The following is an 18,834-nucleotide window of genomic DNA, read 5'->3' on the forward strand; positions in this document are numbered from 1 at the left end:
ATTTTTTATTTTATTTTGTCTTTTCATCATGTGATACAGTGGCCATCCCAGCACTGCCTCCCATAGTCTATTAGGGAAAAAAGAAGCATTAAGAAGAGTATTGGGATACCAATTGATGTCCTGAATGAAATCAAAATGTTTACAATTGTGAGATTTTTAAACGCCCTACTGTACAAACACAGTGGTTTGGGTTTTGTGAAAGTAGGCAATGTGGCTCAATAAAGTCCACGATTACAAAGCTTTCAAACTGTTTGTTAAAGATTTCTGACAGCCATTTGAGGTGAGTTCTCGAAGTGCATTATTCTTCAAAACGAAATGGTGTGTAATCACTGATTATCTCAAAAGAGCACATGTAGTTCTGACCCCACTGAAATGAGAGAGAGAGATGCCTGGTCACATATGAAAGGAGTGCATGCAGAGGCCTAAGGAAAGGCAATGCATGTTTTTGACTTTATTTTGCTTGTTCAGTGTTTGATTGCCACCCCCAACAATGCATCACAAGAGTTGTAAGGGTAAAGGAATCATTAAGAAGAGTCTTTGGAAACTAATCTGGGATGAAATCGAAATGTTTACATTTGGAGAATGTTTAAACTCCTATTATACCAACATGTCAAAGGATGGTTTGAGCTCAATGAAAGGTAATATAATGGCCAACAAAGGGCCATGATTAGTAATCCTCAAACTACTTGCAACAGATGTGTGGCAGCTCTTTGATCTAAGAAAAATATATTATTCTTCATAAATACACTGCATGTAATCACTGATTATCTCAAGAGAGCACACATAGTTCTGCTCTTTCTGAAGTACCACAGGAAATCAGAGAGAGAGAGAGAGAGAGAGAGTCAGGCAGACAGAGAGGGAGGAGCCAGGTTTGAAAGGGGTGCATGCAGAGGAAACCACAAAGGCAGAGCACAGGGACTTTGTTTTGGGTCAGTGGCCAGAGAGTCTGACTGAGCCACAGAGAGAGCTGCACCTCCAGCATTGTGCAAAAACCCCCTCAGACCAGCAAGCAGGTCTCAGAGCGTGATCTCCAGCATTATCTCAAAGGAAAAAGGTTATAAACAGGAAACAAAAACAGTTCCGGACAATAATTATTACTGCCCTGACCCCCAGTACCCAATGGAATTTAACATTTTGGGATACTACTCTCTTTGGTCACACACACACACACACACACAAAGGCACGCACTGTCTCTTCCCCCTCACCTGTACACTCACATCCTGATAGTCAACCCCCCCCCCCCCCATGATACAAGGATAGTTTCCTGTGAGTCCATTCTGCTCCACACCTTACTCAGCACGTACCATCATTATGAAGAATACTGCATGGCCTGAATAAGTCAAGAAAACAGTCACGTCCCGTGTCGCCACAGCTGGTCACATGACCATGGAATGTACCATCAGGGCACGAAAAGGAGGGGAATGATAAAGATTTTCACATCATTTCAGTATTTTTAAATGATGTTTTATGACTTATTGAGTGTATATTTAAATCTTGGGGACAGATTATAAATAAAAGTGCACTGTTTTCTATGCCTCTCTTGTCTGGTCTGTTGTAATGGAAAGGTGGTCTGAGGTGTGAGGCGGGTGAATTTGATTGATGCCTCAGTGTGGTTTCTGCGCTGAGAGAGGGTGGAGCTGCAGGTCAGTCTTCCTGTGGAGCTCTGATGTGTGTAGAGCTGAATGTATAAGGCTGTGAGTGGAAAATAACTGGGCCTCCGCTGTCACCACAATAGAGCAGTCTGAAACAAACAAACACATTTTACTGCTAGTGAAAAAGAGAGCCGTGTGCAAAAGCTTTCAGAAACAATAAGCAGCGCAGTGAACTCAGCAGGAAACATATCAGCCGATGGTATTTGTCCATGTGACCTTTAAGGCCTCCATTTTGTGATTTTAGGGTCATTGTTTAATATTATGCTGTCAAAACTAAATACTTTATAGTTGCAAGTCCAGTCTGGGTAAGGGCATTACTCTCTCCTTGTTCTCTAGATTATCGGCCCCTGTGAACACCTGACAGGCTTCTCAGCAGGAAGAGCATGAACATGTGGGAGTCTGTTCATGCTCTGTCCCTGAGTCACTCTGTCTGAACATGTACCCAGTTGTTCTAAAATGAACAGCACAGCATCAGTAACTGAGAACGCAAGAAAGCTGTCGCTGTGCATACAGGAAGTGTTTTTGTTTCTGAAGGTACAGGGAGGGCTCTGCTAGCAAGAGGCCTAGCCTTCAGAAAGCATATCCAGCTGTTCTAAAGCTTGCAGGAGATTACCTATATTCACAGCGATGTTTCTGCTGGCTAAGCAGTGGCAGACACATATGAGTAGTTGTGCCAGATTCAGCCCTGGTATGGATGTGCAGACAAATTATCTGTGTATTAGAAATGTATCCCATTTATCAATGCTGATTGTCTGATATATGAATTTATTCGGCAGTCAGTGCGTTCGCCTAATGACTCCAATAGCACTGCCTGTAGACTGTTTGGGTATGCAAACTTACATACCACTGCAATGGACCTGCGGACACTACAGTTACGTGCGCCTGAGGCTTTTTTGGCACAAAGTGCTTTGGACTGATAAAATAAAAGCTCTTTGCCCACAATGACCAGAGATACATTTAGAGAGAAGTTTTAGAGAGACATGCAATTTGACCAGCGGTGGCCAAACTGTTGCACCCCACTGTGTGTGATGAATATTTTATTGAATGGAAAGTGGTTGGGACAGCATTTGACCTTTCATAAACAGTTGTGGAACTAACCCCACATTCCCCAGCTGAAACAATGTCTATGAACCCCGAAATTAATGGATCTACTATTTACTTTTATCACTGACTGCCCCTGAATCACAAAAACTGTACATTGCAAAACATTATGAGTACGTCTAATCAGTGCATCACTGCTGACACATTAACAGTCTGCCCTTGTTTTGAAGTCTTATTGTTTCGCTCGCCCATCTCTGCGTGATATCATTTAACAGACACTTACATAATTCAACCTGTGCACACAGTTGAGTTTTATACAGTTGAGTTACCAACCTTGCTCAGTGGAACAGGTATGAGGACAGTGCTTCACCTAAGAACCAGGTAACATGTCCTGTTCCCTAACCAATGTACTACACCACTGCCCCAGACCGACTCAACACATTGAGGACCATTTATCAGACACTGTCAGGGAGTATACTGTACAAGTTTTACTTTGTGTTTTTGAAAAACAGGAAAAATATAAGAACAAGCACAGCTCTTGGCAAATCCAGTAAATGTGACATCATTTACAGACACATGGCATAATGATCACCAACTCTAGTGAGGGAACATTTCGATCATTCTTGTGACAAAGATACATTTCTATGGAAAGCTTCACTTGCGGTCTCTAAATCTCATAACCTCATATTCCTTCTCCACTTCCCTCTTGTTCAAAGCAGCGTAATGCATTTCTGCCTCTTGACTCTAAAAAGAAAAACACGACACAGCACATATGATTACGCCTCATTCTGATAATAATTTATCATGGATATTCATCTCAGAAATTGACTTTATTTATTTATTTATTTATTTATTTATTTATTTATTTATTTATTCAGTGACTTGTTTTAGTTAGTTAGTTAGTTAGCTAGCTAGTTAGTAAGTTTGTTAGTAAATATTTTTACCTGTTTGTTCGCTAAGTCTTCTCCGCTCTCCTGGTTGTCTGATGCAGCTCCTGTGTCAGTAAAATGAAAATGCACATAAGCCACTGGTGGGTGTAAGAAGTTAATTACTCAGTTTATTCTCTGAATTTGAATGGTGTACAATCAAATAAGAAAGCTGTTCTTCTTTTTGTACTTCTTGTTCTTGGTCTTTTTTATGTTCTTTTTGCTCTGTCTCTTGCCTTGTTACTCTGTAAAGTGCCTTTGTGACAGTTCTCTGTAAAAAGCGCTAGAGAAATAAAATTGCATTGAATTGATTTATTTATCTTCTTCTTATAATAATAATAATAATAATAATAATATATTATCATTGAGGCTATTATTATTACTATTAACAATAATATTCATAGCAGTCGTAGCACTTCTGGTAGTAGTATTTCATATAGTCAATTATATTCACCACTGTAGGACCGTAAGTTGCTGCTCCAAGGAGGAGTATATCTGAGGAGTGCATTGATGATATAATCACCAGGGAATCAGGATAGGCTTCAATGGAGATTACATATCACTTAAAAAGTAGTTTAATTTGCTTGGATGCCAGTTAATTCTGCTTATTCCACACTCAATCGTATTGCCTTCTGCTTAAGAATGTTTTTAAATAACCTTGGGGTCAAATGAAAGCTATATTGTCAAAATGGGATTACATGTGGATGACAAAATTGTTTACAAATTTTGAAAGCCAACTACTTTGCAGCAAACACTTAACATATTTTCACAGTTGACATTCTTTTCTTGACTCTTCGCCCTTTAAGATATTGATTATTTTTACGATTTTTACGAGTCTGACTTTATTTAACAAAAACTTAACTGCAAATATGTGGTAAAAGATAATCATGACATATACTGCACATTGATAACTTTGTTTCTTACCTTTGCAATCATCATAGCCTTTTCTCCTGGTCAGAGCAAGAACAATATTTAGGATCACGCTCAACATCAAAGCTCCCGCCAAGCAATATAGAGGAAGGGCTTCATTTCCTGACATTTTAAAAGCAAAAGTTAGTAAACACCCTGCATGAAAAATATTAATAAGAGCATAGAAAGATATTGAAAGGAACAGATGTCCAATGATCTGATCAGCATGAGAATGAAAACGAGGGAAGGCAAACAATTTACAACTTACAATATAGACATGAATTAGAAAATGTGAAACAATAATCCACTAATATCAGATATCTGTATGCTCTAATGGTTTAAATGATTTAAAACATCAACAACAAAAAAAAGCATGAACAAAGAAAATACTTTTTACTATGTGATTGCATTTTCTCTTACCCTTAACATCCAGCTTGGTCCCGTTCCCAAACAGGATCTCCCCACAGGTGGCCACAGCACAGTAGTAAGTCCCAGCATCAGAGGAGCTGAGGTTCCTCTTGGGGACGTTGTAGACACAACTCTGTGTGGGAGACACAGCCCCAGAGCTCCTCTGGCACTCATCACTCCTGGTTCCATGGGTGGAAATGATTCCTGGAGGGGACTCTCCTGAGCCCTGTCTGAACCAGTACACACTGTGTTCTCCTGCACAGGTCTCAGTGTGTACTGAACACTGCAGAGTCACAGAGTCTCCAGGGTGCACTGACTCAAACTCGGGCTGCTGCAGTACTACTGTCCTGTTGTGTGACTCTGAGCCTGAAGAACCTTAACAATTAAAAACATAACAGGACATATGCTTGGACTCAATCATTATATATGTGCTTTGCTACAGTTATTACCATGATTAACACAGTATTGAATCTAGGCCGTGGCTGAACTTCCCAATCTGGATTAGTGACCAATGCATGCAAAACTGCCTATTTGTCTATTTGTGATGTTTCATTAAAGACTTTAGAAAATCATAATGCAAATTTACAGTGTTTGGCTTAACATGCAATGTCGTAAACAACAGTATACCTTAATATATTTTAACATAGCACTGATCCAATACACGAACACACAACACAGAGTTTGGCTAACCCTACCCTAAAAGAAAGATCTGCTTTCCTAGGATAATTTAAATTCACTTTTAAAAAGCATATTCCAGATGTTTATTTATTTATAAAAATAACACTTTTCTGCAATATTTCACTGGTATTGTGCCAGTGAGCAAAGTATTTTGTTGCAAGCCTGTAACTACTGTAAAGCATCATTTTAGGTTCATATTTACCCATCACCATTAAAGTTGTTCCATTTCCAAAGATGGTCTCTCTGTAGGGCATCATAGCGCAGTGGTATGTGGCTGAATCTGATGGCTCTACTCGTGACACAGTCAGGTTAAAGCTCCCGTTTGCTGCTTTAGCACTGAGGCGTTTACTGTTTTCAAACTCATTGAACAATTGAGGAACTTTTTCGCTTACAACTTTCACTGCAATGTGCTGAATCTTCTGTCCAAGAGGCTGCTTATACCAACTGATATCACAAATGTTTACAGAGTAGAAGCATGGGAGAGTCACAGTGTCTCCGATCTGAGCTCGCACCAGCGTGTCAGGCTGAATTATATTCCCAAGCAGACCATCTGTAAGACGACAGAAAACAATATTTCAATGCAAATGGCAGTGTGAAATACGCAATTAAAAACCACAACAATCTCTGTATAAATAGGTCTATACAGTCGGAATGTAAAGTTATTTTGTCTGACAAGTCAATACAAATTATACACTTACAGACTTTGCTGAAAAGCACAAGAACAGCACAGAGTGGTGGCATCACTGTATCTGAACTCTCCTCTTCTGGAGACTCTTCTCTGCCTGAGACCCTGTTTGTCCTCTGCACTGTAAAACTCAAACTGTACAGATAAAAGGAGGGCTTGAGATAATAATTTCTCATCATTCACTGAACAGTAGGAGGGCACATGTCAGGGGCAGATTTGATTGGCTGTTTAATGAAGCAAATTATTGGGTGCACAAGAGTGGTGCAAGCATCCGCTGATACACACCATCAGTGTAAAAAAAGAACACTGTTGTCATTATTTCCATCCTGCGTAATAAAGGTCAAATAATAATAATAATTCAGTTGTTATTTACAGTGCAGTAATGTGGAAGTCCTCACATAGTTTTAAATAGGCTACTTTAAGAATAACTTTAGATTGAAAATGGCACCTTAATTCGTACTACGGTTTAATATGTGTGTGTGTGCTTGTGTGTATGTGTGGTGTGTATGGTTCTGTCTATGTGTGTGTGTGTGTGTGTATGTGCGCGCAAGTATTTGTGGAGGTGTATGTCTCTGTGTGTGTGTGTGTTTGTTTGTGTGTTGTGTGTGTGTGTGTGTGTATATGTGTGTATGGTTGTGTGTGTGTACGTGTGTGTGTGTATGTGTGTATGGGTGTGTGTGTGTGTGTGTGTGTGTGTGTGTGTGTATGAGTGTCTGCCTTTGTGTGTGTGTGTGTGTGTGTTTGTGTATCTGTGGTTGTGCGTCTTTGTGTATGTAAATGTGTGTGCGTGTGGTAGTGTGTGTGTGTGCGTGTGTGCGTGTGTATATGTGTGGGTGCATATGGTTATGTGTGTGTGTGTGTGTGTGTGTGTGTGTGTGTGTGTGTTTGCGTGTGTGCGCGTGTATATGTGTGGGTGTGTATGGTTGTGTGTCTGTGTATGTGTGTGTGTGTGTGTATATGTCTGGGTGTGTGTGTGTATTGTTGTGTGTGTGTGTGTGTGTGTGTGTGTGTTTGCGTGTGTGTTCGTGTGTGCATTGTCCATGGTGCTGAATTTCTCTGCTCTCTCTGGGATGGGACAGTAGGAGTCAGTGCTGCCCGTAGCTGCACAGGGCTAGGAATCTGCATTCACAGGCAATTTTTCACCTTCTTTCATCTGATAACATAAAAAAGTGGTCAAGAAATGTTAGAATGGCTGATTATGCTAATGACTTCAGAACATTGGGCAGCTCACTGGAATGTTCATACTGTGATGTCACACCTGATCTTATATTGTGATTTTGCACTGCACTGAAGCTGGGGCGAGGTGTCTTTTAATATGTAATTTAATGATTTCTAATTCCACACCTCATAATTTATTACTGAAATATTTTCTCATCATATAATGAGCAATGTACCAGCAATAACTTACATAAGGTAGATTGTCCATATCCAGGGTGTCAATGTCAGAGGCCTGAGGTTCTGTCACTGGATGACATCACAATGGCCTCATTATGGGAACTACCTCTGTTATCTCTCCTGGCCGTGTTTCAACGAAGCGTCAGTTCAATCTATTTGCATTTATACTTAGAGTATATACGTTTTTTAAATATAAATACATTTTTAAACATCATAAATTAGGCTCTCAAAATACATGACATGCATGAGCAGCAATGAAACTTTTTTCAAAACGGGTTCCTTTAGTCTTTTTGCACAACTGCAACCAGCACTTTCGTTTATAACAAGACCATGGACAGCACCGGCCCTTCTCACAGGCAGGGGGGCAGGTGTGGCTCATTGTAATTAGGCCAGCTGCTCCTCATTGCTTAATCATTATGAAAGGGCCTTGCTTTCAGGTGTAAGGAGTCTTTTTTTCTGAATGGTCGCTCTTGTGTTTGAAGTTTTGTTTGTTGTGGACTTTTGGCCTCTGTGGAACTTTTTTATTAATGAAATGTTTTCTGTTGTTTTTCAGTTCCTGGACTAATATAAGGCCAGGTGTATTTTTTACTTAATTTTTTCAACCGTGTTATACAGTGGCCACCCCCAGCACTGCATCAGAAGTGCTATAAGGCTGAAGGTATTATTAAGAAGGGTCCTTGGATACTAAACTTTATTATGGATTAAATAAATATGTTTATGTTTGTACAGTGTTAAAACACCTATTTTACCAACATGTCAAAGGTTGTTTTGAGCTCAGTGAAAGTTAATGAAATGGCTAATGACTCACCACGATTAAAAAAGCTTTCAAACTGCAAGTGAAAGATTTCTGACAGCCCTATGATCTAAGTGCTGGGAAATGTAGAGAGAGAGAGAGAGCGAGAGAGGGCGGGGGGAGGGAGAGAGAGAGCGAGAGAGGGGGAGGGAGAGAGAGAGTGAGGGAGAGAGAGAGGGGGAGGGAGAGAGAGAGAGAGTGAACCGAAGAAAGAGAGAGAGATAGATAGGGTGGTACCAAGTAATGTGTGAAATGGGTGCATGCAGAGGAAACCACAAAGGCAGAGCAGAGGGGTTTTGTTTTGAGCCAGTGGCCTGAGAGTCAGACCAAACCACAGAGAGTTGCACCTCCAGCATTGTGCAAAAAACTCCCCTCAGACCAGGAAAGAAGTTCTTAGAACATGATCTTTAACACGCTCTCAAAGGGAAAGAGGTTATAAACAGTGAACTATAGTTCATACTGACAATGCCCTGCCCCCAACCAACAGTGCCTAATGGAAATTAACTTGCAGGGATTCTACTCTATTTGGTCACACACACACACACACACACACAGGCACGCACTCTCTCTTCCCCCTCACCCATGCACTCACATCCTGTTAGTCAAACCCCCCCCCCCATGATACAAGGATAGTTTCATGTGAGTCCATTCTGCTCCACACCTTACTCAGCACATACATTTATGAAGAATGCTGCATGTCCTGAATGAGTCAGCTGGTCACATGACAATGGAATGTACCATCAGGGCAGGACAAGGAGGGGAATAATCACAATGCTATGCATTTCATGATGCATTTCATGATGTGTGTGCTGAACAAAATTATTATTTCAGTATTTTTATTTGACTTATTGAGTGTATATTTACATCTTATAATGATGTGCACTTCACTGAGTATTTTATGTATAATGATATCCAACACTGCAAGCAGTACATCAACAATTTGAAAGGTGTACACAAACTGAAGAACATGTCCAAAACAACGTAATCAGACCAATAAGGTGTGCCGCACAACAATTTCAGATCGTAGTTTCATTAATTATTATCATCATAATGTCAGGTTTGTAAATAATGTAATGACTATGTTGTGCTCCTCCATACTGGTAAAACACTGGACTACACACATTGTAAAAGAAGGTTATGATGACCTTGCTGTACATCATAATGCAACTAAGAATAAACAGCATAAGACCTGCAAATGATAATGCATGTAAAATATAAAATTACATGCGCTAATTATAGAGAGCAATATGGACCTTTTGTCCCATATGTACTATAAATTGTACATTTGTCTGGTCTGTTGTAATTGAAAGGTGGTCTGAGGTGTCAAGTAAATAAATTTGATCGGAGCGTCAGTGTGGTTTCAGCGAGAGAGGGAGGAGCTGCAGGTCAGTCTTCCTGTGCAGCTCTGGTGTGTGTAGAGCTGAATGTATAAGGCTGTGAGTGGAAAATAACTGGACCTCCCCTGTCACCACAACAGAGCAGTCTGAAACAGACAAACACATTTTACTTGTAATGAAAGAGAGAGCCGTGTGCAAAAGCCTTCAGAAACAATAAGCAGTGCAGTGACCTCAGAGCAGGAAGCATATCAGCCAAAGTTTCACTCCATGTGACATTAAATGTGTGTATTTTATTATTTGACTGTCACTATTCGACTTGGATGACATTTTTTCAAAAAATCTAACAAAAATTGTCTCCCAAGAGCATTCCTTAAGACACAAAAAGTTGTATACTTCTTGAAAATAGCATTTGCATAAAAGCCACAAGAATGGAGAAACAGCCTTTCTCGAACCCAGTCTGGAAAAATGTCTCTTTCCCAACTATTTAATTAGCATTAATTTCAATCGAGTTCATTCAAAAACATGTCGAAATTTCTTTGTGCTTAAATCACATGCATTTCCAGCATTCGCCATCTTTATTATATTTATGTGTGATGTCGTTTGAATATGGTGAGGGGTAAAATACCAGTAATGTTGCACATGTAAGATTCGAAGGCCACTGTAATCATTTCATGCTGTCAAAACGAAATACTTTACAGTAGCAAATCTAGCCTGGGTAAGGGCATTACTCTCTCCTTGTTCTCTAGATTATCGGCCCCTGTGAACACCCCTGTGAGAGTCTGTTCATGCTCTGTCCTTGTACACAGGAAGGAATCTGCCACTGAGTCATTCTGTCTGAACATGTACCCAGTTGTTCTAAAATGTACAGCACAGCATCAGTAACTGAGAACACAAGAAAGCTGTCGCTGTGCATACAGGAAGTGTTTTTGGTACTGAAGGTACAGGAAGTGCTCTGCTAGCAAGAGGCCTAGCCTTCAGAAAGCATGTCCAGCTGTTCTATAGCATGCAGGAGCGTACCCTAATCCACAACAAGGTTTTCTCTGGCTAAGCAGTGGCACACATCGGTATATGTGCCAGATCCAGCCCTGGTATGGATGTCCAAACATATCCATGTGGAGAAAATATCTCAGTAAAATTTTAAATGACAGTATGCATACAGTAAGATGCATTGTGATAGAAATGTATCTCATTTATAGACCCTGATTGTCTGATATATGGAGTCATTTCGACGCCAGTGTTAGCCTAATAACTCCAATAGCACTCCCTGTAGACTGATTATGTATGCAAAGCAAAACTTACACATCACTGCAAAGGAGCTATGGACACAACAGTTAGACGCGCCAGAGGCATTTTGGCACAACGTGCTTTGGACAGATAAAATGAGAGCTCTTTGGCCACAACAACCTACATTGGAGAGAAGATGTAGAGAGCATGGGAGTGGATCTATTTTGCATTGGGGTGGTGTGGTAAAACTCTTAGGCAAAAATAGAATGACTGTTAGCTCGCTACAGGTGGCATTTAGAAGGTGTAATTTCTGCCAAATGAGTTGTTACTAACCACTAACTGACAGGATACCCAAATTTGTGCACATGTTACATTTCAATCCGTTAAATTCAGAAAATGTAAAGTAATTGTGCATTACAGTTTTTATAGAAACATGTCATGTTTGAGTTTGTATCCTGGAGATTTCATGCTAACTGTATTGAGCTTTATTTACCAAAACACTGTCACAAAGGCACTTTACAGTTGATCCAGAAAAGAACACTGGGCAAAAAACAGGTGTGATCCTAAAAAAGAGAGCAATTGAGGTAAAACAAAAAACAGCAGAATAAAAAAACAACAACAAAACCCCAATGAGAAGAAAAACACTCAAATAGAGGGAAGAAAAATCTCCCCAATGGGAAGAAGTCTCAGGACGAACAGGGCCATTGAGGGACAGCCCATTCTCAGCTGGAATAGTTCAGACAAAATTATGCTTCTTTTCATTAATAAAATTATCAACACATGCAATTTGACCAGTGGTGGCCAAACTGTTGCAAAGCAAAGTATGTGATGACTATTGCATTGTGTGAAGAGTGGTCAGGACAGAATTTGACCTTTCATAAACAGTTGGGGAAATAACCCAACTTTCCCCAGCAGGTACCATGCCTGTGAACCCCAAAATTAATGGATCTATTATTTACTTTTATCATTGACTACCCCTGAAACACAAAAACAGTACATTGCAAAACATCATGATTCCATCTAATCAGTGAATCACTGCTGAGACATAACAGTCTGCCCTTGTTTTGAAGTCCTAATGTTCTCCCATCTCTTTGGGATATCATTTAGCAGACACTTACATAATTTAACCTGTGAACACGGTTGAGTTTTATACAGTTGAATATATACTGAAGTCACTGGGGTTAACAACCTTGCTCAATGGAACAGGTATGAGGACTGTGCTTCACCTGAGAACCAGGTGACGCGTCCTGTTCCCTAACCAATGTACTACACCACTGCCCCAGACCGACTCAACACATTGAGGACCATTTATCAGACACTGTCAGGGAGTATTCTGTACAAGTCCTACTTTGTGTATTTGAAAAACAGCAAAAATATAAGAACAAGCACAGCTCTTGGAAAATCCAATAAATGTGAGATCATTTACACACACATGGCATAATGTTCATCAACTCTAGTGAGGGAACAGTTTGATTATTCTTATGACAAAAATACATTTTTATGGAAAGCTTCACTCGCAGTCTCTAAATCTCATATCTGAGTAAACCGTTTCTTTCTCCACTTCCCTCTTGTTCCTCCTCACTTTGGGGTTCTTGGTGGTGAACGTCAAAGCAGCGTAATTCATTGCTGCCTCTTGACTCTAAAAAGAAAAACACGACACAGCACATATGATTACGCCTCATTCTGATAATAATTTATCACGGATATTCATCTCAGAAATTGACTTTATTTATTTATTTATTTATTTACTTATTTATTTATTTATTTATTTAGTTATTTACTTATTTTAATTAGTTAGTTAGTTAGTTAGCTAGTTAATATTCTAACCTGTTTGCTCGCCATGTCTTCAACGCTCTCCTGGTTGTTTGATGCAGCTCCTGTGTCAGTAAAATGAAAATGCGCATAAGCCACTGGTGGGCGTAAGACATTAATTACTCAGTTTATGCTCTGAATTTGAATGGTGTACAATCAAATAAAAAAGCTGTTCTTCTTTTTGTACTTCTTGTTCCAGTTCTTTTTTATGTTCTTTTTGCTCTGTCTCTTTTCTGGCTACTCTGTAAAGTGCCTTTGTGACAGTTCTCTGTAAAAAGCACTACAGAAATAAAATTGTGTTGAATTGCATTCTTTTTCTTCTTCTTATAATAATAATAATTATTGTTATTATTATTATTATTATTATTATTATTATTATTATTATTATTATTATTACCATTATTGTTACTATTAACCATGATATTCATAGCAGTCGTAGCAGTTCTGCTAGTAGTATTTCATATAGTCAATTATATTCATCACAGTAGGACCGTTAGTTGCTGCTCAGAGAAGGAGTATATCTGAAGAATGCAGCTATTATATCATCACCAGGGAATCAGGATAGGCTTCAATGGAGATTACTTATCACTTGAAAAGTATTTCAATTCGTTTGGGATGCCAGTTAATTCGGCTTATTCCGCACTCAATCTTATTGACTTCTGCTCAATAATTTTTTTAAAAGAATCTTGGGGTCACATTATAGCTATTTTGTCTACAATTTGGTTAGTGCCAGCTGGTAGCAAAAAAAAAAATGTATATATATATATATATATAACATTGGAATCTTTATCAGAAGTTGAATTGTCATAAATTCAAGAGGCATCTGGCATTCTTCTACATGCGATCTGCGTACATGATGTGCATGTATCTAAAAGCAGTGGGAGACGGTCACCTGCACCAACAGAGTAACTTCACCTGAGGTTGTTTTATAGAACTGTACAAGGACTGTATATGAATATTTCTGCATGCTATTAATGAAATGGCCTTACATGTGGATGACAAAATTGTTGTCAAATTTTGAAAGCCAACTACTTTGCAGTTAACACTTGACATATTTTTACGGCCAACATTCTTTTCTTGATTCTGCGCCCTTTACGATATTGAGTATTTTTACGATCTTGCATGTTTCATACTAGTCTGATTTTATTGAACAAAAACTTGTTTGTTGAAAATGTGTTGTACAAGATAATCATGACATATACCGCACATTGATAACTTTGTCTCTTACCTTTGCAATTCTCACAGCTTTTTCTCAATTTCAGAATGAAGACAATATTTAGGATCACGCTCAACATCAAAGCTCCCACCAAGCAATATAGAGGAAGGGCTTCATTTCCTGACATTTTAAAAGAAAAAGTTAGTAAACACCCTGCATGAAAAATATTAATAAGATCATATGAAGACATTGACAGGAACACCTGTGCAACGAACTGATCAGCATGAGAATGAAAACGAGGGAAGGCAAACAATTTACAACTTACAATATAGACATGAATTAGAAAATGTGAAACAATAATCCAATAATATCAGATGAAGTCTGTATGCTCTAATGGTTTAAATGATTTAAAACATCAACAAAAAAAAAAGCATGAACAAAGAAAATACTTTTTACTATGTGATTGCATTTTCTCTTACCCTTAACATCCAGCTTGGTCCCGTTCCCAAACAGGATCTCCCCACAGGTGGCCACAGCACAGTAGTAAGTCCCAGCATCAGAGGGGCTGAGGTTCCTCTTGGGGAAGTTGTAGACACAGCTCTGGGTGGGAGACACAGCCCCAGAGCTCCTCTGGCACTCATCACTCCTGGTTCCATGGGTGGAAATGATTCCTGGAGGGGACTCTCCTGAGCCCTGTCTGAACCAGTACACACTGTGTTCTCCTGCACAGGTCTCAGTGTGTACTGTACACTGCAGAGTCACAGAGACTCCTGGCTGCACTGACTCAGACTCGGGCTGCTGCAGTTCTACTGTCCTGTTGTGTGACTCTGAACCTGAAGAATTTTAACAATTAATAACATAACAGGACATATGCTTGGACTCAATCATTATATATGTGCTTTGCTACAGTTATTACCATGATTAACACATTGTCTATTTGTGATGTTTCATTAAAGACTTTAAAAAATCATAATGCAAATTTACAGTGTTTGGCTTAACATGCAATGTCTTAATCAACAGCATACCTTAATATATATTTAACATAGCACTGATCCAATACACAAACACACAACACAGAGTTTGGCTAACCCTACCCTAAAAGAAAAATCTGCTTTCCTAGGATAATTTAAATTCACTTTTAAAAAGCATATTCCAGATGTTTATTTATTTATAAAAATAACACTTTTCTGCAATATTTCACTGGCATTGTGCCAGTGAGCAAAGTATTTTGTTGCAAGCCTGTAACTACATTACATTACATTACAGGCATTTAGCAGACGCTCTTATCCAGAGCGACTTACACAACTTTTACATTGTATTTATACAGCTGGATATATACTGAAGCAATTCCGGTTAAGTACCTTGCTCAAGGGTACAACAGCAGTGTCCTTACCCGGGAATCGAACCTGCGACCTTTCGGTTACAAGCCCAGTTCCTTACCCACTGTGCTACACTCCGTAACTACTGTAAAGCATCATTTTAGGTTCATATTTACCCATCACCATTAGAGTCGTTCCATCTCCAAAGATGGTCTCTCTGAAGGGCGTCGTAGCGCAGTGGTATGTGGCTGAATCTGATGGCTCTACTTGTGACACAGTCAGGTTAAAGATCCCCTTTGTTCCTTTAGCACTGAAGCGTTTACTGTTGTTAAACTCATTGAAAAATTGAGTATCATTTTTATTTACATCTTGCACTGCAATGTGCTGAATCTTCTGTCCAAGAGGCTGCTTATACCAACTGATATCAAAAACGTTTACAGAGTAGATGCATGGGAGAGTCACAGTGTCTCCGATCTGAGCTCGCACCAGCGTGTCAGGCTGAATTATATTCCCAAGCAGACCATCTGTAAGACGACAGAAAACAATATTTCAATGCAAATGGCAGTGTGAAATACGCAATTAAAAACCACAACAATCTCTGTATAAATAGGTCTATACAGTCCCAATGTAAAGTTATTTTGTCTGACAAGTCAATACAAATTATACACTTACAGACTTTGCTGAAAAGCACAAAAACAGCACAGAGTGGTGGCATCACTGTATCTGAACTCTCCTCTTCTGGAGACTCTCCTCTGCCTGAGACCCTGTTTGTCCTCTGCGCTGTAAAACTCAAACTGTACAGATAAGAGGAGGACTTGAGATAATAATTTCTTGTCATTCACTGAACAGTAGGAGGTCACATGTCAGGGGCAGATTTGATTGGCTGTTTAATGAAGCAAATTATTGGGTGCACAAGAGTGGTGCAAGCATCCGCTGATACACACCATCAGTGTAAAAAAAGAACACTGTTGTCATTATTTCCATCCTGCGTAATAAAGGTCAAATAATAATAATAATTCAGTTGTTATTTACAGTGCAGTAATGTGGAAGTCCTCACATAGTTTTAAATAGGCTACTTTAAGAATAACTTTAGATTGAAAATGGCACCTTAATTCGTACTACGCTTTAATATGTGTGTGTGTGCGTGTGTGTATGTGTGGTGTGTATGGTTCTGTGTATGTGTGTGTGTGTGTGTGTGTGTATGTGTGTATGTGCACGCAAGTATTTGTGGAGGTGTATGTCTCTGTGTGTGTGTGTGTTTGTGTGTTGTGTGTGTGTGTGTGTGTGTGTATGTGTGTATGGTTGTGTGTGTGTACGTGTGTGTGTGTATGTTTATATGGTTGTGTGTGTGTGTGTGTGTGTATGAGTGTCCGCCTTTGTGTGTGTGTGTGTGTGTTTGTGTATCTGTGGTTGTGCGTCTTTGTGTATGTAAATGTGTGTGCGTGTGGTTGTGTGTGTGTATGTGTGCGTGTGTGCGTGTGTATATGTGTGGGTGCATATGGTTATGTGTGTGTGTGTGTGTGTGTGTGTGTGTGTCTGTGTGTCTCTGTGTGTTTGTGTGTGTGCGCGTGTATATGTGTGGGTGTGTATGGTTGTGTGTTTGTGTATGTGTGTGTGTGTGTGTATATGTCTGGGTGTGTGTGTGTATTGTTGTGTGTGTGTGTGCGTGTGTGTGTGTGTGTGTGTTTGCGTGTGTGTTTGTGTGTGCATTGTCCATGGTGCTGAATTTCTCTGCTCTCTCTGGGATGGGACAGTAGGAGTCAGTGCTTCCCGTAGCTGCACAGGGCTAGGAATCTGCATTCACAGGCATTTTTGCAATTTTTCACCTTCTTTCATCTGATAACATAAAAAAGTGGTCAAGAAATGTTAGAATGGCTGATTATGCTAATTACTTCAGAACATTGGGCAGCTCACTGGAATGTTCATACTGTGATGTCACACCTGATCTTATATTGTGATTTTGCACTGCACTGAAGCTAGGGCGAGGTGTCTTTTAATATGTAATTTAATGATTTCTAATTCCACACCTCATAATTTATTACTGAAATATTGTCTCATCATATAATGAGCAATGTACCAGCAATAACATACATGACGTAGATTGTCCATATCCAGGGTGTCAATGTCAGAGGCCTGAGGTTCTGTCACTGGATGACATCACAATGCCCTCATTATGGGAACTACCTCTGTTATCTCTCCTGGCCGTGTCTCAATGAAGCGTCAGTTCAATCTATTTGCATTTAAACTTAGAGTATATACATTTTTTAAATATAAATACATTTTTAAACATCATAAATTAGGCTCTCAAAATACATGACATGCATGAGCAGCAATTAAACTTTTTCAAAACGGGTTCCTTTAGTCTTTTTGCGCAACTGCAACCAGCACTTTAATTTAAAACAAGACCATGGACAGCACCTGCCCTTCTCACAGGCAGGGGGGCAGGTGTGGCTCATTGTAATTAGGCCAGCTGCTCCTCATTGCTTAATCATTATGAAAGGGCCTTGCTTTCAGGTGTAAGGAGTCTTTTTTCTGAATGGTCGCTCTTGTGTTTGAAGTTTTATTTGTTGTGGACTTTTGGCCTCTGCGGAATCTTTTTATTAATGAAATGTTTTCTGTTGTTTTCAGTTCCTGGACTAAAATAAGGCCAAGTATATTTTTTACTTAAGTTTTTCCACCCTGTCATACAGTGGCCAACCCCAGCACTGCATCAGAAGGGCTATAAGGTGAAACGTATTATTAAGAAGAGTCATTGGATACTAAACTTTGTTAGGTATTAAATAAAATTGTTTATATTTGTACAGTGTTTAAGCACCTATTTTACCAACATGTCAAATGTTGTATTGAGCTCAGTGAAAGTTAATGAAATGGCTAACGAAAAACCATGATTATAAAGCTTTCAAACTGCAAGTGAAAGATTTCTTACAGCCCTCTGAAGTGCTGAGAAATGTAGAGAGAGAAAGGAGGAAAGAGATAGATACACATCGCCTAATCACTGGGCCTTATAAAAGGGCCTTCCTCACTGTTGTAAGGATCCTTTTCTTTTATTGTGAAACGTTGTGTTTTTTGGTGTCTCTTGACTTTTTGCCTCTGCATGATTGTAGGTTCCATTTTACTCCTTCTGTTTTGTTTTGTTTTTTTAAATGAAGTTTTTTCAGTAGTTTTTCAGTTTGTGGGCTAATACATTTAATCACTGATTATATCACGAGAGCACAGATGGTTCAGATCCCTCTGAAGGAGAGAGGGAAAGAGAGAGAGAGAGAGAGAGAGAGGATGGCTTACTAGGTGACATATGAAAGGGGTGAGAGAGAGAGAGAGAGAGAGGGTGGCTTGCTAGGTGACATATGAAAGGGGTGAGAGAGACAGAGAGAGAGAGAGATGGGGGGCTTACTAGGTGACATATGAAAGGGGTGAGAGAGAGAGTGAGAGAGAGAGGGTGGCTTACTAGGTGACATATGAAAGGGGTGTGAGAGAGAGAGAGAGGGGGGGGGGCTTATT

General features: G+C 39.5%; 1 protein-coding gene and 1 long non-coding RNA gene across 6 annotated transcripts in view; both read right to left on the reverse strand.

The window, feature by feature from the left end:
• LOC118223777 (immunoglobulin kappa light chain-like) overlaps positions 1-16,083 on the reverse strand; it is a 29,627-nt gene extending 13,544 nt beyond the window's left edge. Inside the window, exons 1-6 of one of the 5 annotated variants that reach the window (XM_035410761.1) lie at positions 16,009-16,082; positions 15,513-15,860; positions 14,497-14,850; positions 14,090-14,197; positions 3,645-3,688; positions 2,674-3,440 (exon numbers count right to left, since the gene is read on the reverse strand). In XM_035410761.1, the coding sequence (XP_035266652.1) occupies positions 3,405-3,440; positions 3,645-3,688; positions 14,090-14,197; positions 14,497-14,850; positions 15,513-15,860; positions 16,009-16,051 (933 nt within the window). In that variant the 5' untranslated portion in view covers positions 16,052-16,082 and the 3' untranslated portion in view covers positions 2,674-3,404. Of the gene's footprint in view, positions 1-2,673; positions 3,441-3,638; positions 3,689-4,544; positions 4,653-4,949; positions 5,304-5,817; positions 6,023-12,522; positions 12,689-12,876; positions 12,927-14,089; positions 14,198-14,496; positions 14,851-15,512; positions 15,861-16,008 lie in introns of those variants that run through there. The other 4 variants (XM_035410759.1, XM_035410760.1, XM_035410758.1 and 1 more) reach the window with 4 other exon arrangements.
• LOC118223824 lies at positions 14-1,242 on the reverse strand. The gene is made up of 2 exons (XR_004764500.1): positions 1,207-1,242; positions 14-67 (listed from the first exon to the last, which is right to left on the reverse strand). It is a non-coding gene; the product is annotated as an uncharacterized LOC118223824 (long non-coding RNA).
• Positions 16,084-18,834: the final 2,751 nt, after the last annotated feature.

Source organism: Anguilla anguilla, chromosome 3, assembly GCF_013347855.1.
Source record: "Anguilla anguilla isolate fAngAng1 chromosome 3, fAngAng1.pri, whole genome shotgun sequence".
Classification (NCBI taxonomy): domain Eukaryota; kingdom Metazoa; phylum Chordata; class Actinopteri; order Anguilliformes; family Anguillidae; genus Anguilla; species Anguilla anguilla.